Source organism: Rana temporaria, chromosome 2, assembly GCF_905171775.1.
Source record: "Rana temporaria chromosome 2, aRanTem1.1, whole genome shotgun sequence".
NCBI classification, from domain to species: domain Eukaryota; kingdom Metazoa; phylum Chordata; class Amphibia; order Anura; family Ranidae; genus Rana; species Rana temporaria.
In genome coordinates, this window is record NC_053490.1 from 443734188 (window position 1) to 443757863 (window position 23676).

Sequence of the window (23676 nt, forward strand, 5' to 3'; positions counted from 1 at the left end):
GTAAGAACCGGGCGGTTTGAGGCTCGGGGGGGCTGCGGACGTCTGTCTGGGCATCGGTGAGATTCATAGAGGGAGAGGCCGGGGACAGGAGAGCGGTGGCCGGGTCTGGGAGGGATGGACGGGCCGGTCAGGAAGGGGTTAGTGGTGTAGTGTGCGGAGTCATATGACAAGCCTGTGTCAGGCTATGTAAAGTGCCGCTAAAGAGCCGCCACCGCCCTGCCAATGCGATCACCCCCTATACACCCCGATCACCCCCCATCCTTACCGGGCGTCCTCTGCTGCTGCTGGGCCTGCCATTCCAGGAAGAGGGCTGCTTGTAGCAGAGTCTCCAGGCTCATGTCTCCTGTACGGCTCCGATCAGTCACACACCGCCGTGCTCTTCTCCCTCCTCCACAGGGCGAGCCAAGCCCAGATCACACAATGCAGCCTGTCACCCCGATCCCCCCCGAGGACCTTCCAGACAAGAAAAGGGCTGCAACAAGATGGCGATGAGTAACAGAAACACAACAAGAAAAAAAAGGGACTCACGGAGCTGCGAGCTACTACACGGGCGGGGGGAAGACCCGGAGTCTGGAGGAGGCCGGCCTACGGAGCGGAGTAGTCAGGGGGCGGAGCTACAAGGCATCATAACAGCCTGCCCAGGGAACGTCCTCCCTGCTCGGCCTGTCACCGCACGTGTGACATCGTAATGACATACAGAGCGCTCTGTGTGTATGGGGGGGCTGACACACGTGTGTGTATAGAGGGCTGACATACATGTCTGTGTGTATAGGGGGGTCTGACATACGTGTGTGTATAGAGGGGCTGATATACGTGTGTGTATAGAGGGGGTGACATACGTGTGTGTGTATAGAGGGGCTGACATACAGGGTTCTCTCTGTGTGCGTGTATAAGGGGGGGGGGGTCTGACATACAAGATTCTGTGTATGGAGGGAGGAGGGCTGACATGCATGTCTCTGTGTATAGATGGGGGGTCTGACATACCGGGTTCTGTGTGTGTGTATAGGGGGGGGGGGGGGTGACAGGGTTCTCTCTGTGTGTGTGTGTATAGGGGGGGGGGGGTGACAGGGTTCTCTCTGTGTGTGTGTGTGGGGGGGGGGTGACAGGGTTCTCTGTGTGTGTGTGTATAGAGGGGGGGGGCTGACATACATGTCTGTATAGGGGGGCTGACATACATGTCTGTCTGTGTGTATAGAGGGGGGGGGGGCTGACATCAGAGTTCTCTGTGTGTGTATAGAGGGGGGGGGGGGGCTGACATCGGGGTTCTCTGTGTGTGTGTGTGTGTGTGTGTGTGTGTGTGTGTATAGAGGGGGGGGGGGGCTGACAGGGTTCTCTGTGTGTGTATAGAGGGGGGGGGGGGCTGACATCGGGGGTTCTCTCTGTATGTGTGTGTATAGGGGGGGGGGGCTGACATCAGGGTTCCCTATGTGTGTATAGGGGGGGGGGGTCTGACATACAGGGTTCTCTGTGTGTGTGTGTGTGTGTGTGTGTGTGTGTGTGTGTGTGTGTGTATAGAGGGGCTGACATCAGGGTTCTCTCTGTATGTGTGTATGTATAGAGAGGGGGGGCTGACATTGGGGTTCTCTCTGTATGTGTGTGTATAGGGGGGGGGGCTGACATCAGGGTTCCCTGTGTGTATAGGGGGGGGGGCTGACATCAGGGTTCCCTGTGTGTATAGGGGGGGGGGCTGACATCAGGGTTCCCTGTGTGTATAGGGGGGGGGGGGGGCTGACATCAGGGTTCCCTGTGTGTATAGGGGGGGGGGGGGGTGACATCAGGGTTCCCTGTGTGTATAGGGGGGGGGGGGGGGCTGACATCAGGGTTCCCTGTGTGTATAGGGGGGGGGGGGGCTGACATCAGGGTTCCCTGTGTGTGTGTATAGGGGGGGGGGGGCTGACATACAGGGTTCTGTGTGTATGAAGGGAGGGGGGCTGACATACGGAGTCGTGTGTGTGTGTGTGTATAGAGAGGGGGGGGCTGACATACAGGGTTCTGTGTGTGTGTGTGTGTGTGTGTGTGTATATATATATATATATATATATATATATATATATAGAGGGAGGGGGGGCTGACATACAGGGTTTTCTGTGTGTATAGACGTGGGGCTAACATATGGAGTTCTGTGTGTGTACATATAGAGAGGGGGCTGACATACAGGGTTCTCTGTGTGTGTGTGTATAGATGGGGGGCTGTCATACAGAGTCTTTGTGTGTATATAGAGAGGGGGGCTGACATACAGGGTTCTCTGTGTGTGTGTGTGTGTATAGATGGGGGGCTGTCATACGGAGTCTTTGTGTGTGTGTGTGTGTGTGTGTATAGAGAGGGGGGGCTGACATACAGGGTTCTCTGTGTGTGTATATAGAGAGGAGGGTGTTCTCTGTGTGTGTGTATAGGGGGGGGGGCTGACATACAGGGTTCTCTGTATAGAGGGGGGACTGACATACAGGGTTCTCTGTGTGTATAGAGGGGAGGGCTGACATATGGAGTTCTGTGTGTGTGTATGTATAGAAGGGGGCTGACATACGGAGTTCTCTGTGTGTATGTATAGAGAGGGGGCTGACATACAGAGTTCTGTGTGTGTGTGTGTATATATATATATGAGAGAGGGAGGCTGGCATACAGGGTTCTCCGTGTGTGTATAGAGGGGGGGCTGATATACAGGGTTCTCTCTGTGTGTGTGTATAGAGGGGGGGGCTGACATACATGGTTCTCTGTGTGTGTGTGTATAGAGGGGGGGCTGACATACATGGTTCTCTGTGTGTGTGTGTGTATAGAGGGGGGGGCTGACATACATGGTTCTCTGTGTGTGTGTGTATAGAGGGGGGGCTGACATACATGGTTCTCTGTGTGTGTATAGAGGGGGGGCTGACATACATGGTTCTCTGTGTATAGAGGGGGGGCTGACATACATGGTTCTCTGTGTGTGTGTGTATAGAGGGGGGGGGGGGGGGCTGACATACAGGGTTCTCTGTGTGTATAGAGGGAGGGGGGGCTGACATACATGGTTCTCTGTGTGTAAGGGGGGGCTGACATACATGGTTCTCTGTGTGTAGGGGGGGGGGGGGCTGACATACAGAGCTCTCTTTGTCATTGTATATAATAATATATGTAAATGTTATACAGCGCTGCATTATAAGGAAATAATCATATCATAAGTCCCCTCATCACATCAGATAATCCCTTCCATCACATCAGAGCCCCCCCCCCTCCATTACATCAGAGAATCCCTCAATACACATGTGTCCCCCTCAATCACATCAGAAAATTCCCCCTCATCACATCAGAGAATCCCGCCTCCATATCATTAGTCCCCTAATCATATCAGATGATCATAACATCCGATTAGTGTTCCCCTTCCATATTATATGTGCCCTTATCACATTAGAGAACCCCGACTCCCCCCCCCCCCCCCACTACACCAGAAAATTCCCCCTCATCACATCAGAGAATCCCACCTTCATATCATTAGTCCCCTAATCATATCAGAGGATCATAACATCCGATTAGTGTCCCCCTTCCATATCATATGTGCCCTCATCACATTAGAGAACCCAGATTACCCCCCCCCCCCCACTACACCAGAAAATTCCCCCTCATCACATCAGAGAATACCACCTCTATATCATTAGTCCCCTAATCATATCAGAGGATATGTGTGCCCTCATCACTTTAGAGAACACCCCCCCCCATTACATCAGACCAGAATCCCCCCTTCCATATCATATGTGCCCTCATCAGAGACCCTTTTCATGTCAGAGTCACCCCTTTAAATCAAAGGTCTCCCCATCCCATCAGAGATCCACCTTCATATCAGAGCCCCCCTCCCCCTAAATGTCAGAGTCACCCGTTAACATCAGAGGTTCCCCCATCACATCAGAATCCCCTCTTCATGTCAGTCTTCACATCACATCAGTGTTCTACCTTCATACTTCATACCAAAGCTGCCCCCTCACTTTAGAGTCACCCCATCACATCAGAGCCCCCCACTCTTCTATATCATAGGTCCCTTATCGCATCCAAGTTCTACCTTCATACCCCAGAGATCCCCACTACCCCGTTCATGTCAGAGTCTCCTTATATATCAGTGGTCTGTCCCTGCATCACATCGGATATTATTATTATACAGGATTTATATAGCGCCAACAGTTTGCGCAGCGCTTTACAACATCAAGGAAGACAGTACAGTTACAATACAATTCAATACAGGAGAGATCAAAGTGCCCTGCTCGTTAGAGCTTACAATCTAGAAGGGAGGGTCAAGTGGAACAAAGGGTAGTAGAAGTGGGGGGTGATCAGATAGACAAAATAAAAGTACAGTTGTTAGGTGTGGGTAGGATAGGCTTCTCTGAAAAGGAGGGTTTTCAGGGATCCTCTAAAAGCTAATAGAGAAGGAGATAGACGGACAGATTGGGGTAAGGAGTTCCATAGGCCCTGGAGAGGCTCTGGAAAAGTCCTGGAGACGAGCATTAGAGAGCAGGAGGTCTTGAGAAGAACGAAGAGAACGATTAGGTTGGTATTTAGAGACTAGGTCAGTGATGTAGCTGGGGGCAGAGTTGTAGATGGCTTTGTAGGTAGTAGTTAGTATTTTGAATTTAATCCGTTGGGCGAGCGGAAGCCAGTGGAGGGATTGACAGAGAGGAGCAGCAGAGACAGAGCAGTTGGTAAGGTGGATGAGTCTGGCAGCAGCATTCATGATGGACTGAAGGGGGGATAGAGTATGCAGCGGTAAGCCAATGAGAAGGGAGTTGCAGTAATCGAGGCGAGAGATGACCAGGGAGTGAATTAAGAGCTTTGTTGTGTCATTGGTTAGAAAGGGGCGTATTTTGGAGATGTTGCGGAGGTTGAGGCGGCAAGATTTGGACGTGGGGACAGTGATTGGACGATATCCCCCTCCACTGTCACATCAGAGGTTCCCCCACCACTTCAGAGTCCCTGCTTTATGTCAGAGGCCCCCCATAACATCTGAGATGTCTTATACATGAGAGTCCTCCATATCCCCTCTTCACATCACAGACCCCCCCCCCCCCCCCCCCAACTACATCAGAATCTCTTTTTCACATACAGAGTCACCCCTATGAATCCTAGGTCTCCCCATCCCATGAGAGTTCCACCCTCATACCAGAGCCCACCTACATCAGAGTCACCCGTTAACATCAGAGGTTCCCTGTTCCCTGTTTTTTCATGTCAATCACCCCATCACATCAGGGCCCCCACTATATATCCCATTCACATCAGAGGTCTCCTATGACATCAGAGTTCCCCATACATAAAAGGCCCTTCTATACACGAGTCCCTCCCAGGGGTCAAGTCCTGGGGAAAAAGTGTGGGAACTCCCACTTAAGATCCACCACCCCCCCCCCCCCCCCAAAAAAAATGATACGCTCATATGCATAATTACTAAACCGCATGTTTCTTATTTATTTTTTTATCCACTGTACCTTAGTAATCCTTTGTTACTGGCCACTTCCTGTATATGGATTCATCGGGTAGTGTGCGGGTGTATCCAGTCACTTCCTCGATGCCGCAATGTCTCCTGGGAGCTTTTGTCATTGTTTCCAGGAGACATTGCGGCATCGAGGAAGTGACGGAATACCCACACACTACCCGATGGATCCATATACAGGAAGCGGCCAGTAAAATAAAGGATTACTGACAATGACTCGAGCTGGGCATCGCCGCTTAGGCCCCTTTCACATTGGGGCGTTTTTCATGCGGTACAGCGCTAAAAATAGCGCTGCTATACCGCATGAAAAATCATGCCCTGTAGTCTTCAATGTGAAAGCCCGAAGGCTTTCACACTGAAGCGGTGCGCTAGCAGGAACGCTCCAAAAGTCCTGCTAGCCGCATCTTTACCGCGGTATAGGAGCGGTGTGTTCACCGCTCCTATACCGCGCCTTCCCATTGAAATCAATGGGAAAGCGCGGTAATACCGCGGTATTAACTCTTTTTCGGCCGATAGCGGGGGTTAAAACCTCACCGCTAGCGCCCGAATATCGCGGTAAACACGATGGTATAGCCGCGCTACAAATAGCGCGGCTATACCGTCACCGCGGCTCGACGCTGCAGTGTGAAAGCAGCCTTAGTGAAGGATCGGCTCGGCTGCTTGAGGCTGTTCTAGTCCTGCAAAGGGAACTGCGTTCCTGCTGTGAAAAAAGTGCAGGGACGCCGTTCCCACGCGTTCCCGCAGGACTTGAGCTCTGGTCCCTCCACTACATCAGTGCCCCCCAATCATATAGCCCCCGTCACCGAGTCCCACCAAACAAATCGCCAGTCCCCTCTTCACATCGGAGCTCTACTTTTGATATCAGCAGTGCAGAAGAGGGTGTGAGGTGGACTTTCATCTTCTCCTGAATGCTTGGGTTAGCCCTGCATGATGCCTGCCCTGGATCAAAGTTCTATTTTGCCATAGAGTGGGCGAAGTAGCCACCATCGCTGATACATCACCTTCTCATTCCCTGTAAATGGGCTGCACAAGCACGCCACAATAGGGTGCAAGGGCACGCAGCTGTGGCATGGCCTACTTTGCTTGTATGGGGTTGCGTTCAGCAGCAGTACTGTCTGCTGAATGTGACAGGAGGAATCATTTTTGCTGAAGAGTGTGTATACTCCCATCTCCAACATGGTGCAGGGCCCTTTTTTTTTCTGCTCCTGAATTGCATCACATGGGTGTTAACGATTCTGGCAATCCCACTGCGTTTTGCAATCTGTTTCGGGGGGTCGTTAATTTAACATTGATACCCGTAGCAGATTGCATGGACGCCGTGCGATTGCTATGCAGTGCGGTGTGGAGAAACGTGTATGTTTCCGGCAGTGCCTCACTGTGAACCAGGGTTCAAGGAGCCCTAAAGGGAGACAATATAATCGAAAACAGGAGGGTTTAGAGGGCCAGCTCCTGAGAGCTTACAATCTGAAGAGAAGGGGCAAGGGATACAAAAGGTAATACCTATGAGATATGTGCTGAAAGCAGAAGAATAGTAAAGATGACAGTGTGTATGGCCCAATCTGTTGTAGACATTAGATGATCATCTCCTAATTCTGCTGGAATGCTGTAATCAGTGCCCACCCAATCAGAATCAATCTAGTCTGTCCTGGAACCACTGAAAGAGAAGAGCGGGGATTTCCCCCCTCACCTTCCAGGACAGCTACTTGAGAGATGATTGGCTCCGCCCTCTACAGGAAACACAAATCGGATACAATTTAAAAGGCCCCTTCCTTTCCTCTGACCCTCGGTTGTTTTATGTTTCCAGATACTCCAGGAGCACCGACACGTTTTTTGTTTTTCTTGGGTCTGGTAACTGTGGTTGGTGGACCCCCCCTTCTCTGGTGTCATCCAGGACTAGTTGTGGCCTGGGTGTTTATTAGTCATGTGTCCTGGGTGTTTATTAGTCATGTACTCCCAGGAGGAGTTTTCTGTCAAGAAGGGTTCCCTATTCGGAGGTACTTGCTTACCTGGCTGAGGAAATGGTGGCAACTTCCTTCATTTTTTTTCCCCAGCTCTGCTGTGTGGAACCTTGTCCTCTTGCTTTGGCGAGGTGTACCAAGATGGCGTCGGAGGACTTCCGGTGACGCGGCAAGATGGTGCCGGAAGTCCCGTGACGCGCTTCCGGGCGCCGTTTTTTTAAGGAGCACGGCGCAATACACTGGGGACATGCTGCCTAGGGAACAGTCAGAACTTTTTTTTGTATGGACCGTTTTTTATTTATGTTTCCTGTTTCTGCTTTTTTTTTTTTTTTTTTTTTTAGACCAAACCCGTGAAGAAGAAATGCAGGAACTGTAGGGCCAGGCTCTCTAATAGTTATAAAAAAAATATTTTGTGAGGATTGTATTCCATCCAGAGACTGCCTCTTTAACCACTTAAGCCCCTGACCATTTTGTTGCTAAATGCCCAGGCCAGGTTTTGCGATTCGGCACTGCGTCGCTTTAACAGACAATTGCGCGGTCGTGCGACGTGACTCCCAAAATTGGCATCCTTTTTTCCCCACAAATATGGCTCTCTCCGTTCTTCAGCTCCGGGGAGTGATCGTGACGGAGCGGCTATAAATGAATAGCCGCGCCGTCGTCCCGGATCGCTCCCCGCGGGTATCCGACCGCCGCATGTAGCGAGGGGGGGGTCCCGATCGGACCCCCGACCCGCGGAAAGGCGGGACGTACATATACGCCCATATGCCTGTACGTGCCATTCTGTGGACGTACATATACATGCGGCGGTCGGCAAGTGGTTAAAAGAGTTATTGTCTTCTATGAAGGAGGTTGTGGCCTCCTTCCAGTCCTTTAATGATAGAGTAGCAGGGCTGGGACCTTCCTCATCTAGTTCCATAGCTCAAGAAGAGCCTTCAGCCTCGGCTAGACCCCTTCATCTGTTAGTGTCCGAAACCATTAGTTCTCACAATGCTTCTAAACTGGAAGAAAGGGAGAACCCAAGTTCTTCATCTGATGGGGATTCTGCATGAGAGGAACATACGGGTAGCTCTAAGTATCTTTTTCCAGTGGAAGATATTGACAAACTTTTAAAGTCAATATATACCTCGGAACAAATTGAGATGCCATGGCTGGTCCAATCTGTACAAGATAAAATATATAGGGGTCTACAGGGGCAGAAATCGAGAGCTTTTCCGGTGCACCAGTCACTTAAAGGGTCACTAAAGGAATTCTTTTTTTTAGCTAAATAGCTTCCTTTACCTTACTGCAGTCCTGTTTTCATGTCCTCATTGTTAGTTTTTGCTATGATGTTGCTGTAATCCTTCTCTGTTCTGAACAGTTTGTTTCCTGATGAAAAAAAATGGGAGCTTTCTCTCTGTGGCACTAATCAAGGAGGTGTGATTACTGTGTGTCTTAAACCCCTCAGAACCAATCACTTTCGTTTTACAAACCATCACTGCCCTGTATTGGCTCTGTGTCTCTGTAGTTCACAGAAGCATGAAACTAGATGCATAAACAAAACTGAAACTAAAGGTACATTATATGATTGATTTTTATCTATTTTTAATCATTTAAAAAAAAATCCTTTACAACTCCTTTAAGGATATGATTCTTGCAGTGGAAGGAACCTGAGAGGAGTTTATTCCAGTCTAAAGGGCACAAAAGGAGATTTCCTTTTCAGTCTGAATTTGAGGAGACTTTCTTTAAATGTCCTAGACTGCATGCCCCTATGTCACAGGTGTCCAAAAGGTCAGACCCGTCCTTTGAAGACTTAGGGGTCCTGAAAGATCAAATGCACAGGAGATCCGATTCCTTGCTGCGTAAGGCCTGGGATGCTTCAGATTTCTCAAAAATTCCGGGGATTTTATTCTGTTGTGGCTCTGCAAGAGAGGGTCTATTCAAGAGACCTATTAATTTTCTCAGACAATGCCACAATGGTGGCGTACCTGAACAAACAAGGGGGCACTCGTTCCAAGTCACTTCTAACGCTTACACAACAAATTCTGTCCTGGGCAGAGACCAATGTCACTTTAAACAGGGCAGTCCACATCAGGGGGTCAGAGAATGCACAGGGGACTATCTGAGCAGAGCGAGCATCAGTTCCAGCTGTTGGGAGTTACATCAAGGCACGTTCTGGGAAATTGTGAAATTGTGCTAAGATGGGGTCTTCCCACAGTGGATATTTTTGCCTCCAGTCTCAACAGAAAACTGCTGGCGTTCTTATCCCTGGAGGGAGAGACGGAGTCCTTGGGGACAGATGCTCTCTCCTTCCCGTGGGATTCCCCTCTTGCCTCTGGTAATTTGGAAGATTGTTCAAGACCGGGCAGAAGTTGTTCTGATTGCCCCCTGGTGGCCCAGGAAAGAGTTGGTTTTCCTCTCTGAAGACCCTCTCTGTGGATCTTCCCTGGCCCCTTCCAGATCGGAAGGATCTACTCCATTAGAGACCAGTGTTGCATCCAAACCCTTAGACCTTCCATTTGACAGCCTGGAGGCTGAGCGGCGCATCTTACAGTTGAGGGGGTGTTCAAAGAAGGTTATTCAAACTATCCTGAGCAGCCGTAAGTTGGTCACAAGAAGAATCTAAAGGTTCGTACACACGGTCGGACATCCAACAAAATTTCCCTTGGATTTTTGTCTTAATTGATTTGTCCGATCACACCCATAGCATACACACGCTCGGACTTTTCTGCAAACTTTTCTAACACTTTCCCAACATCACATGGTTTTACTTGCTCTTTACAGCCACCCTTTGGTTAACTTCTGCTATTGTTGGTTGAGTTTAACATTGGTTCTGAGCATGCGCATTTGTACTTTGTCCAAAAGTCCGATGGTTTGCTGTACACACGGTCGGACAAGGCACCATCAGACTTTTGTTGCCAGAAAGTTGGTCTGTTCGCAGACCCAACTTTTTGTCCGATGAAAGCCAAAAAAGTTGGTCCGATGGAACGTACAACAAATACGAAAAGTGCCGGATTTTGAAGTTGGTTGGGCAAAAGTCCGACCGTGTGTACGGGGCTTAAGGGGAAATTTGGAAAACGTTTATTTCCTGGCAAAGGAAATCCGGTTTAGAATATTTTTCCATTTCCTGCATATTGGACTTTTTGCACAGGGGAGTAGAGAAAGGACTCTGTCAGCACCCTTAGGGTTCAGGTTACGGCCCTGTCTTTGTTTTCAGATAAGAGACTAGCGGAAGATCCCTTAGTCAGGAGGTTCCTTTCAGCCAGATCTAGACAGGCGCCCAAGGTCATCAAACATATTCCTCCCTGGGATCTGTTGTTGGTGTTAAATGCTCTAACAAGGGCTCCTTTTGAGCCTTTGCATGAGGCTTCCCTGAAAAAAAAATTTCCTTAAAGATTTCCTTCCTTTTGGCTATTACATCAAGAAGAAGGATTTTTGATCTGCAGTCTCTTTCCTGTGAAGACCCCTTCCTGAGGATTCTAGAGGACAGGGTAGTGATTAGGCCTGATCCTTTCTATTTGCCCAAAGTATCTTCAAACTTTCATAGGTCTCAGGAGGTAGTCCTGCCTAGTTTATGTACCTCTCCCAAGAATGCGGAGGAGTTTTAGGCCCCATTCACACCTAGGCGTTTTTACGCCTGAAGCGCACTGCTCACAAACGCCAGAGGGGAGAATTAACATTATTCCCTATGGTGACTGTTCACACCTGAACGCCCAAACGCCTGTCGCGCGAAGCTCAAACAAGTCCCGGACCTTTTTTTGTCACGCGAATCGCGCGACAGCGGCGTTTGAGCGTTTTTTTTCCCCCATAGAAAGCAATGGGAAACGCGCGTATTGAGCGTATCGCGCGACAACGGGCGTTTGCTATGGGCGTTTCGTCGCTTTAATCAATAGAACTTGTCGCCCATGCAGAAGATTAAAAAAAATCTACCAACATAGCAACAAGTGATGAAAAGATGATAATTTTTCCTATTGGCTAAAATAAGAAACGCCGAAGTACAAAAACGTCGCACGACGCTGTATGCAAACGCGCAAATAAGCATGAATACGCCCGAAAAAAAACGCCCGAAAAAACGACCGAACGCCCTACGCTCAGGTGTGAATGCAGCCTCAGGCATAAAAAGATGTCTTCTGCTTTACCTAGAGAAATCCAGTGGTTTTAGGAGTCCCTCCCAGCTGTTGGTGTTATTCAGTGGCCCCAAGAAGGGGTCTAAAGCGTCTCAAAGCTCTATTGCTAGGTGGATTATGGAAGCTATTTGTAAAGCGTCAGGTCGCATCCCTCCTTCTAAAATTAGGGCTCATTCAACGAGATCCATGGCCACATCATGGGCAGAAAGAGTGGGTGCATCATGGGAAGAAATCTCTAAAGCTGCCGCCTGGTCCTCCTCTCATGCATTTGTAAAACATTATAGAGTTCAGATGCTTTCCAGCCAGGACCTCTCCTCTGGTAGGAAAGTGCTTCAGGCTATTGTCCCTCCCTAAGGTATAGAATCTTGCTTATCCTCTCAAGTAGCTGTCCTGGAAGGTGGGGGAGCCCCGTTAGTCTTACCGGTAACGGTATTTCTAGGAACCTTCCAGGACAGCGTCTATATTCCCACTATTCTACTTTTCCCTGGTCGACCTTGTTTATCTGGTGGTGGTGTTTTTTTTATATGTTTCTATATTTCCCTCGCCGAGTGCACTTTGGTGGAGGTTTACTTGATCTTCTAAACCAGTGGTCCCCAACCTTTTTGGCACCGGGGACCGGCATTGTGGATGAAAATTGTGCCAAGGCCCGATGATGCGGGCCGACGATGAGTTTTTTCGCAGCCAATATGGCACTTCAATCATCACAACACCATGGTTAATCAGGATGATTGAAGCACATTATTTTTATTATTATATTGTAATATAAAATTAAATAGTTAAACTCACCATAATGCAGAATCTGCAACCAGATGCAGATTGCCAGCCACATGCCACCAGATGCAGAGTGCCAGCCACATGCCACCAGATGCAGAGTGCCAGCCACATGCCACCAGATGCAGAGTGCCAGCCACATGCCACCAGATGCAGAGTGCCAGCCACATGCCACCAGATGCAGATCCCCCCACAGCTTACCTCATGCTCTCCCTGCCCTGGATGTCACAGCCGAGCGCTGATGCTGTTGTCCGAGCGCTTCCGCTGCTGCCTGGCTTCACTCGCGGAGGGGGGGGCTGGGCTGAACAGCGGTGATGCGGGCGAGCCTGCTTCACCCCTAACTGTGTGGGCGGAAGTGCGGCGGGGCTGTGTGCGGTGCGGTGATGGCGCCGATCTCTCTGCTCGCCCGCCACCCTCAGCGCAGGCTTCGCGGCCCACCAGCAAACAGGCTGCGGCCCGGGGGTTGGAGACCACTGTTCTAAACAACTGAGGGTCAGAGGAAAGGGAGGGGCCTTTTAAATTGTATATGATTTGTGTTTCCTTTAGAGGGAGGAGCCAATCATCTCTCAAGTAGCTGTCTTGGAAGGTTCCTGGAAATACCATTAACGGTAAGTCCTAACGGGGGTTTTCTAATCCCCCAACTGCTGGAACCTTGACAGCTCAGGATCGCCGGCGGTAAATACAGCAGGGACCAGGGGTGGTGTTCACTGTTCACATTTTTTCTGTAAGGCTGGATTCACACTATGGGGTGAGGCGGGGCACAGCAGGGGGTCTGGTGCGTCCCCGTTCACCGTTTTCAGGTCCGAATTTTTGCCTGAAATGGGCCTGTGTTGATGGGTTTTTGTCCAAATCTTTGATTTTTGTGTTCCCAAGTCTACAGAATTGCAAAATCCCCCTTGAGCTAGGGTTGTTTTTACAAGAGAACCTAAAAGGGATAGTTCACCTTTACCACAAAACGTCCAATGCAGATAAGGGGCATCTAGAGATAAAAGCAAACTGTGCAGCTCTGACTAAAGTTGAATAAATCCCTTGCTATATGGATAGGCCATTTACATACCTTATGAAACCTGACTGGAATACTCCCACGATGCTACTAAAGTGAGGCCTAGTTATCCTCCACCATCACTGAAGTAAGTTCTCAAATGCTGAGCTCAGAGCTACTGTATGAGGGGAGAGAAAGAGTATGTGGAGTTTGAATAAGAAAAAGATGACTAGGCCTAATTTAGCAACATCCTGGGAGTATTCCAGTCAGGATTCATAAGGTATGTAAATAGCCTACACCTATACATACTTACCAACTCTCCCGAATCATTCTCAGGATTTTGACCCTTTTTCCGATTTTCAGCGTTTCCCATAAAATGTCCCGGGAAGTTATTTTTTTCCAGATTTTTCACGGCTCCCTGCCGCCTCCGCTAGAGGTCCACGGCCGGCGGAGACAATGTCTCTGCCATTTTTACATTTAGCCACTTGGCCAGCTCTGCCTCTATCTTGATCACCTTGGCCTGTTATTAATAATGATAAAAATTGTGAATTCAGCGCCATTAAGTTAAATAATATATGTGAAAATAAATAAAACTATTATTAAGCTGCTCCTCTGTGTCAGGTGTGAACCATAAATGTGTATTAGGTGATGGTAGAGGGCGCTAAACTATAGTATATGATACTATATATCAACCTACTGTAATTAAGTGCTAATTACCAATAAGGTTTGCTAATATACAGAACAAATAATGTGATTGTATATCCTAATAGTGCGTCCATTTTGACAGATCCACGTATTTTTGCTTAGGTGCTATTAGTAATCCTCCACCATGCATTCAAAGACAATACCTTCACCCGAAGTGCTCAGATATAAATTGCACTTACCACAGATATTTGACTTCTTTAGTGAAAATGGAAGTCAAATATGGCGTTGACAGGATTGTGCCTGCACACATGCTTCATTGACTGGAAATTTTCAAAGCCTCACTCCCAGGGATCAGGTAAGATATATGGACAAATAAAGAAAAGCCCATAGCATAATACTGCTTTTATTAGTAAAAAATAGATATAAAATGCCAAATGGCTCCTTACATTCGTATAATCAAATGCTGTGCGGTGTTGCTACGCTGGAGCCTCGATGGCGGCGTGCGTTCCACCGACTCCTTTTTCCATTCATAAGAACACCAATTAGATAGAATGACAAACTACAAATACCGTGATCCTTTGTGACCAGGTACGCTCCCTGAAGACGTAAACCAACGAAACGTAAGTCGGCGGCGGTACCTGGTCACGTGTCTGTCTACGCCATCTCCGGCGCTTGAGGAACCAGCAGGAGTCGGTGGAACGCACGCCGCCATCGAGGCTCCAGCGTAGCGACACCGCACAGCATTTGATTATATGCCTGTAAGGAGTCATTTGGCATTTTATATCAATTGTTTACGAATAAAAGCAGTATTATGCTATGAGCTTTTCTTTATTTGTCCATTTATCTTACCTGATCTCCGGAAGTGAGGCTTTGAAAATTTCCAGTCAATCAAGCATGTGTGCAGTCACAATCCTGTCAACACCATATTTGACTTTTTTTTCACTAAAGAAGTCAAATAGCTCTGTTATTAATAATGTACGGTAATGGCGGCGTAAACTCCGCTGCAGGCACACCTGATGTAAGGGGGGCCTCCGCTGGGGACAGCTGATGTAAAGAGGGGCTCCGCTGGGGACACCTGATGTAAGGAGGGGCTCCGCTGGGGACACCTGATGTAAGGAGGGGCTCCGCTAGGGGACACCTGATGTAAGGAGGGGCTCCGCTAGGGGACACCTGATGTAAGGAGGGGCTCCGCTGGGGACACCTGATGTAAGGAGGGGCTCCGCTGGGGACACCTGATGTAAGGAGGGGCTCCGCTGGGGACAGCTGATGTAAAGAGGGGCTCCGCTAGGGGACACCTGATGTAAGGAGGGGCTCTGCTGGGGACACCTGACACCATGTGCAGAAGGTGGGGAAACTGCATGTGCTGCAGAAGGTGGGGAAACCTGCGCGTGCTGCAGATGGTGGTGCGCGTGCTGCAGAAGGCGGGGGAAACCTGCGCGTGCTGCAGATGGTGGTGCGCATGCTGCAGATGGCGGGGAAACCTGCGTGTGCTGCAGATGGCGTGGGAAACCTGCGCGTGCTGCAGATGGCGGGGAAACCTGCGTGTGCTGCAGATGGCGAGGAAACCTGCGTGTGCTGCAGATGGCGGGGAAACCTGCGCGTGCTGCAGAAGGCGGGGAAACCTGCGCGTGCTGCAGAAGGCGGGGGAAACCTGCGCGTGCTGCAGAAGGCGGGGAAACCTGCGCGTGCTGCAGATGGCGGGGAAACCTGCGCGTGCTGCAGATGGCGGGAAAACCTGCGCGTGCTGCAGATGGCGGGGAAACCTGCGCGTGCTGCAGAGGGCGGGGAAACATGCGTGTGCTGCAGAAGGCGGGGAAACCTGCACGTGCTGCAGATGGCGGGGAAATCTGTGTGTGCTGCAGAGGGCGGGGAAACCTGCACGTGCTGCAGAAGGCGGGAAAATCTGCGTGTGCTGCAGAGGGCGGGGAAACCTGCACGTGCTGCAGAAGGCGGGGAAACCTGCACGTGCTGCAGATGGTGGTGCGCATGCTGCAGATGGCAGGGAAAGCTGTGTGCGCTGCAGATGGGGAGGAAACCTGCACATGCTGCAGATGGCGAAGAAACCTGAACATGCTCCAGATGCAGGGATAAATGCGCATGTGCAGATGGCGGGGAAACTTGCACATGCTCCATATGGCAGGTGAAAAAAAGCTTTCCAGCATGAAAGTATATTAAACAAAAAAAATGTTCATTGGTAGGAGGCAACAAACCGCATTTTGCGATCTGTTTTGGAGTGTTGATAATCTAACATTGACACCCGCAGAAGATCGCATAGACGCGGTGTGATGCGGGGGAAATCTTTGTGTTTCCGAGTCAGTGTGAACCAGGGCTTAGGGTGAAGGTCTGCTTTACTAAACTAAATGATGGTGATTGGCTCCTATGACTAGTGCAGTGCATTATAAAATAGATCTGAATGACAGTCCCCCACAGCAACCAATCCAATGTCACAGCTCATCAATTAGAAGGAAGGGAGCAGTGAATGAACATTTCTGATTTGTTGATGACAGTGGTCGCAGCCATAGGATCCCCAGACTCATATCTGTGCACTGCACGTCCTCCTGTCACAGCCGCCATATTAACCATTTCCTGCCGGGGCTGTACTGACTTCTCTCCGGACTGGGGGTGGAGTCAGCATAGTGAATAGAGCTCCACTGACAGTGCAGATGGATGAGGGATTGTGCCCGCCCTCCGCCTCTTCTACCTCCTCCCCACCCCACACTCATTCTTCACCAGTTCATTCCGAGCTGATCCAGTCCGTGTTCTCCATACGCCCCGCCCCCCTGCAGTGCGTTTGCATCTTATTAAAATATGTCATTGGCAGTTCAGCCAATCAGCGGGCGGGACAACAAGGCATGGAGCAGCTCCACATGGACACCCTGCTCTGTCTGACGCCAACAGCCAGCCATTTAAAGGGACAGCGCATCTTTCTGCCGGCAAGACTTCACACCATTCATAGCTGAGATTGCGGGGAAGCCACAGACTGTACAGACATAGGGCGACCCTATTATTTCTGATCGTTAGACTGGTGCAGAGGCAACCCTTCACTGCTATCATAGAGAAATAGGACAATCCTGGCATAAGTCATCTCAGGTCACATCGCTGTTTGTTTTATACTCAACCTACACTACAGTGCTATGTACTAAAGCAGTGCTGGTCAACCCAGCTGATCTACATGGCTTCAGGTGTGGCCCCTGACATCACCAAAGGGCCACACACAATGTACACTGTATATAATGCTAAAAATGAGTACAGATTGTCAGAGACGGGTTACATTGTCCGAGATGTAGGCCTTGCCACAGGAGATTGTCAGAAACGAATGTCAAAGAGCACAGGCATGTTACAAGATATTGTCATAGATACATGGAATTGTCAGAGATGACGGGCATGCTACATGGAATTATCAAAGACAGTGGGCATAATACAGGAATTGTGAGAAATTTTGGGTGATACTGGCGATTGTTAGAGACTGTGGGCATGCCACAAGAGATTGTCAGAGACTGTGTGCATGCCACAAGAGGTTGACAGGGACAGTGGGCATGCCACAAGAGATTGTCAGAGACTGTGGGCATGCCACAAACGATTGTCAGGGACGGTGGCATGCCACAAGTGATTGTCAGAGACTGTGTGCATGCCACAAGAGGTTGACAGGGACAGTAGGCATGCCACAAGATATTGTCAGAGACAGTGTGCATGCCACAAGAGGATGTCAGGGACAGTGGGCATGCCACAAAAGATTGTGAGGGACGGTGGCATGCCACAGGAGATTGTCAGAGACTGTGTGCATGCCACAAGAGGTTGTCAGGGACAGTGGGCATGCCACAAAAGATTGTCAGGGACGGTGGCATGCCACAGGAGATTGTACACTACACTACAGTGCAAAATATTAAAGCAGTGCTGGTCAACCCACTTGATTTAGAGGGCTTCAAGTGTGGCCCCTGACATCACCAAAGGGCCAAACATAATGTGCAGTGTATATAATGCTAAAAATGGATACCGATTGTCAGATGCAGGCTACATGGTCATAGATGCAGGTGTGCTACAGGAGATTGTCATAGACAAATATCAAATAAGACGGGGCATACTACAAGAGATTGTCAGAGATGTTGGGCATGCTACAGTAAGGTGACCAGATTTTTAAAATGAAATCCGGGGACATATTTTTTCTTTACTAGTAATGGCAACAATTAGTGACTCTCTGCCCGTCGCCGCCTGCCCCACAGCCTCTCAAGTCTTACTCTTCGGGCCCCGGCTACTACTGGATGGGGAGCGGAGGAAGATCACTCCACCAGGGAAGGTAAGGAGATAGGCAGGTGGCTGGCCGGGATTTGAGCCAAGTCAGAAGAACATGCGAGCGGAGCTGAATGGGCATGCACCCGAAACTGAAGAAATATTCCCTCCGCTCCGACCAGCACATGATCATCAGAAAGGGGCACAGATAATGGGAAAAATACACCCCCCCCCCCCCTATGCTAGTAGGCACGGCGGAGCGGGAGGGTGTAATTCTAATTTTTTTATTTTAATTCTGCACTGACTTTCTTTGAAATTGCCCCTGCCCCTTATTAAATCCAATCTGGGGACAAAACCAGGGACAGACTTGATCCAGGGACATTGTCCTCAATCAGGGGACTGTCCCCTGAAACCGGGAATGTCTGGTCACCCTATGCTACAGGAGATTGTTAGAGACAGTGAGCATTCTACATGAGATGATCAGAGACAGTGAGCATTCTACATGAGATGATCAGGGACAGTGAGCATTCTACATGAGATGATCAGAGACAGTGAGCATTCTACATGAGATGATCAGGGACAGTGAGCAGTCTACATGAGATGATCAGAGACAGTGAGCATTCTACATGAGATGATCAGAGACAGTGAGCCTTCTACATGAGATGATCAGAGACAGTGAGCATTCTACATGAGATGATCAGGGACAGTGAGCATTCTACATGAGATGATCAGGGACAGTGAGCAGTCTACATGAGATGATCAGAGACAGTGAGCATTCTACATGAGATGATCAGAGACAGTGAGCCTTCTACATGAGATGATCAGAGACAGTGAGCCTTCTACATGAGATGATCAGAGACAGTGAGCCTTCTACATGAGATGATCAGAGACAGTGAGCATTCTACATGAGATGATCAGGGACAGTGAGCAGTCTACATGAGATGATCAGAGACAGTGAGCATTCTACATGAGATGATCAGGGACAGTGAGCAGTCTACATGAGATGATCAGAGACAGTGAGCATTCTACATGAGATGATCAGAGACAGTGAGCCTTCTACATGAGATGATCAGAGACAGTGAGCCTTCTACATGAGATGATCAGAGACAGTGAGCATTCTACATGAGATGATCAGAGACAGTGAGCATTCTACATGAGATGATCAGGGACAGTGAGCATTCTACATGAGATGATCAGGGACAGTGAGCCTTCTACATGAGATGATCAGAGACAGTGAGCATTCTACATGAGATGATCAGGGACAGTGAGCATTCTACATGAGATGATCAGAGACAGTGAGCCTTCTACATGAGATGATCAGGGACAGTGAGCATTCTACATGAGATGATCAGAGACAGTGAGCCTTCTACATGCTTTCTACATGAGATGATCAGGGACAGTGAGCCTTCTACATTAGATGTTTAGAGACAGTGAGCATTCTACATGAGATGATCAGGGACAGTGAGCCTTCTACATGAGATGATCAGGGACAGTGAGCCTTCTACATTAGATGTTTAGAGACAGTGAGCATTCTACATGAGATGGTTTAGAGCCCATTCACACAGGTCCGACTTTGGATCCGACTTCAGATCGCCCCAAGTCGCGCTGCATGAAGAAATCAATGTAAGTGAATTAAGCCATCTTAGTGTGCATCTACTGCAGTCGCTCTGACATGAAAAAAGGTTCCTGTACTACTTCAATCCGACTTGTAGGAGACTTGTACCCATTGATTTCAATGGAAGTCGCCTCCAAGTGAGGCAATTTTACAGGAAGTCGCACCAGTGTGAACCTGTTCTAAGACCCTCGAGGAGCATACCAGGCCCTTGGGTCTGGTATGGATTTCAAGGGGAAATCAGATGTTCCAAATACATCGGGTTAACGGCCGATGTGGACGCACTGAGAAGTGATGGACTACTGGGTGGGCAGGCTTGACCTCTGGCCAGAGCTTGCACAATTTGCAATGGAACTGTTGGCTTGCCCCTCATCCAGTGTCCTGTCCGAAAGGATGTTCAGCGCAGCAGGGGGGTCATGACCGATAAGCGCACTCGCCTAGCTCACAACAGTGTTGACTACCTCACATTTATAAAAATGAATGAAGCATGGATCTCGGAGGAATTTAACACATGTGACCAGTAGACCATGTTTCATTCAAATTCTGGTGAACGCCTGTGGGCTAATTTTTTGGGCCTGTACTGGCCGACACTTTTTTCTGTATCCGGTGAATGCCTAATGTACCACCAGCCACAGAATACAAGGTTGTTTGCTGTCAGGTGAACATCTGTGGCCGTGGGCTAATTTTTGAGGCCTGTAATGGCCGACACTTACTTCTGCATCTGGTGAATGCCTAATGTACCACCAGCCACAGAATACAAGGTTGTTTGCTGTCCGGTGAACGCCTGTGGCCGTGGGCTAATTTTTGGGGCCTGCAATGGCCGACACTTACTTCTGTATCCGGTGAATGCCTTATGTACCACCAGCCACAGAATACAAAGTTGTTTGCTATCAGGTGAATGCCTGTGGCCGTGGGGTAATTTTTGGGGCCTGCAATGGCCGACACTTACTTCTGTATCCGGTGAATGCCTTATGTACCACCAGCCACAGAATACAAAGTTGTTTGCTGTCAGGTGAACGCCTGTGGCCGTGGGCTAATACTATATGTACTCTCAAAGTACCTGAGCTATATTGCCTCTTATATGCAATTAATACTTGTTACTACAAATACTACATGTACTCTCAAAGTACCTGAGCTATATTGCCTCTCATATGCAATTAATACTTGTTACTACTAATACTATATGTACTCTCAAAGTACCTGAGCTATATTGCCTCTCATACATTTCTATTAGTTGCCAGTACAACTTGTGTATTATACATGTATCCTCAAAGTACCTGAGCTACACTATCTCTCGTATGCAATTAATACTTGTTACTACAAATACAATTTACTACGTGCTTGACAGAAGTATAAAATACTTATAGGCCTTGTCCCAATTGTTGAACATTTCGCTCTAACTTTTCTATGCAAGGGTTGATGCAATTTCATAGCATCTCCCCTAGTGGCCTAAATACATCTCTACATGCTAAGGTTGATATGATGTAGAGAACCCCCAAACTCCTGTTGCTAGGAGTGACGCCCAGGGTCCCTTACTGATAGTCACCTGCATGTAGTGGTGTATTGGGATATTGACCTTGAACTAATTTTAAACGCTAAGCCTTGGTCGCATGTTGTAATGCGTCCATGCTTAGTAGCTCAACGCCTTTCTTTATGTGACACAGAGATGATGTATAGATCCCCCAAACTCCTGTTGCGAGGAGTGACGCCTGGGGCCTAATACTGAGTTGTCGCATAGAGAATCGCATTGGATTCCTTGCTAACTGCAGTTGTGGTTCACTCCGTTCACCAGTGCTGTTACAATGCCTAATGTACCACCAGCCACAGAATACAAGGTTGTTTGCTGTCAGGTGAATGCCTGTGGCCGTGGGCTAATTTTTGGGGCCTTTAATGGCCGACACTTACTTCTGTATTCGATGAATGCCTAATGTACCACCAGCCACAGAATACAAAGTTGTTTGCTGTCAGGTGAACGCCTGTCGGCTAATTTTTGGGGCTTGTAATGGCCGGCACTTACTTATGTATCCGGTTTTTCACTTAATAATTCTGGTAGGTCAGTGTCCATGTTGTGGGACTATTTGTGCACAGCTAGTAAGTATTTTGTGGCTGCAAATATGACCTGCAGGTTTTTAATATTTGCCTGCCATTAAAGTCAAAGGGGCCCGCTGCGAACTTGCGGTTCGCGGACATTTGCGAAAGTTCGCGGTTAGCGTTTTGCGAACCGTCCCATCGGATGTTCGTCCATCACTAGTGCCAACTATAAAAACAAGCCGTTTGTCTATTTCTAGATTGGATTGGGGTGAGTATCTTGTATAAAATTGGATATTTAAGAGTTTGTATAATAACTATGGTCATTAGGTATTCGCCTATGTAACACATGACCTGATCTGGTCAATTTTCCTTGCTTTATGAGATAGAGTTTTGGTGGTTGCATAAGGTTGGTGAAGATGTAAACCATAAGAGAGAAAGAAGAGTAAAGGAGAGGGGGGGGGGCATGGCGGGTGAAGGAAGTTGTTGTTAAAAGGGGGGGGGTGTAATTCACCTACCAGTCTTCGCTGACCAAATTTTAGGAAATTACGGATAGAACAGCCAATTCCAAAAGTTTAAGACATGTAATTAGATCTCTCGAGAAGGGTCCTCCCTCACTCTTCCCTTGTTTAGGGGTGGGAGGCCCTATGTCTCGTATTTTAATAAAAGCGTCAGGGGGGCCGTATGGAGGGGGTCATTATGAGTTTAAAAATCTTGGAGTGCAGGGTCAGATTCAATTTGGTTCATCAGTATCTTATATCTATCTGTAGTGCGAAAGTGGGTCCTGCAGGCCCAGGTGTGGGAGAATTTTCCCGGGCAATCTCGAGCTATGGAAATTAATTCCTCTATCTCTGCAACAACTGTAATGTTTTATTAAAAAAGGTGAAATAAAAATGGACAACACAGAAAAAGTAGGGAAGTGTGAAATAAATATACCAAAGGGCATCGCTAGTAGAGTCCAGGTTGTTGAAGATTTCCCTTGAGTGTCTTCATGGAAGAACCTAGGCAAATAAAACATTGGCTATAAACTGGTGGGGCCCGGTAGCCACAAGTCGGTACCAGCGGGCCGCAGGTTTGCCATCAGAATACTAAAGCTGTGTTAGGGAACAGTGCAAGGGCCCATGTGCTGGACATTGGTGCAATCTATTACTTCTCCGCTGACAGGACAGGGCTCTGCCTTGTTTACATAGACACATGACATTCGGCCTGTGTATACAGAGCTTTAGGCCCATTTCACTGTACACTGTATACAGGTAAACATATGCAGAAACATTAACATGCATGCAGCATAAAGACCAAATGTAGGACAGCTTTACACAGCTACGGAGCAGTGTGCATGGGCCCATAGCAAACAAATTAATTTATTTGATAAGTGTATTTCCATGTCTGTGTGCCCTAAGGTATCTCTATACAAACAAGATGGTCATCAACTGGTCACCCAAACTCTGATAAATGTTTTTAAGACTGTGAGCTCTAATTACATTTTTTTTTTAACCACGTCAGCTCCGGAAGGATTTACCCCCCCCCCCCCCTTTCATAACCAGGACATTTTTTGCTATTTAACCCTACGCTACTTTAACTGGTCATGCAATGCTGTACCCAAAATGTAATTTATATAATTTTTTTCACACAAATAGTGGTTTCTTTTGGTGGTATTTGATCACCACTGGGGGTTTTTTCATCGAAATTTTTTTTTCTGTGATACAACCTAAAAAGACTGATCATTTTGAAGAATTTTTTTTTGCCCGTAAGACAAATTATGTATTGGATCCCTTCAGTTGACGAGGTCACCAGGCCTATCCCGAGACATCAGCTTGCCTTGCTTGGTCTCCTCCAGGGCAGGTCCTTCCCCCGTTTCCCTCACTAAGCAGCTTCCCCCACTTGGATGGAAAGCTTGTGATCCCTTC

At 48.4% G+C, this 23676-nt stretch overlaps 1 protein-coding gene across 5 annotated transcripts in view; it reads right to left on the reverse strand.

Annotated features, from left to right (window-relative positions):
- Nucleotides 1-575, reverse strand: part of MNT (MAX network transcriptional repressor) — a 102950-nt gene extending 102375 nt beyond the window's left edge. For 3 of the 5 annotated variants that reach the window (XM_040338444.1, XM_040338443.1, XM_040338441.1), the window contains exon 1: nt 266-574. In XM_040338444.1, the coding sequence (XP_040194378.1) occupies nt 266-338 (73 nt within the window). In that variant the 5' untranslated portion in view covers nt 339-574. Of the gene's footprint in view, nt 1-265 lie in introns of all 5 variants that reach the window. The other 2 variants (XM_040338442.1, XM_040338440.1) reach the window with 1 other exon arrangement.
- Nucleotides 576-23676: the final 23101 nt, after the last annotated feature.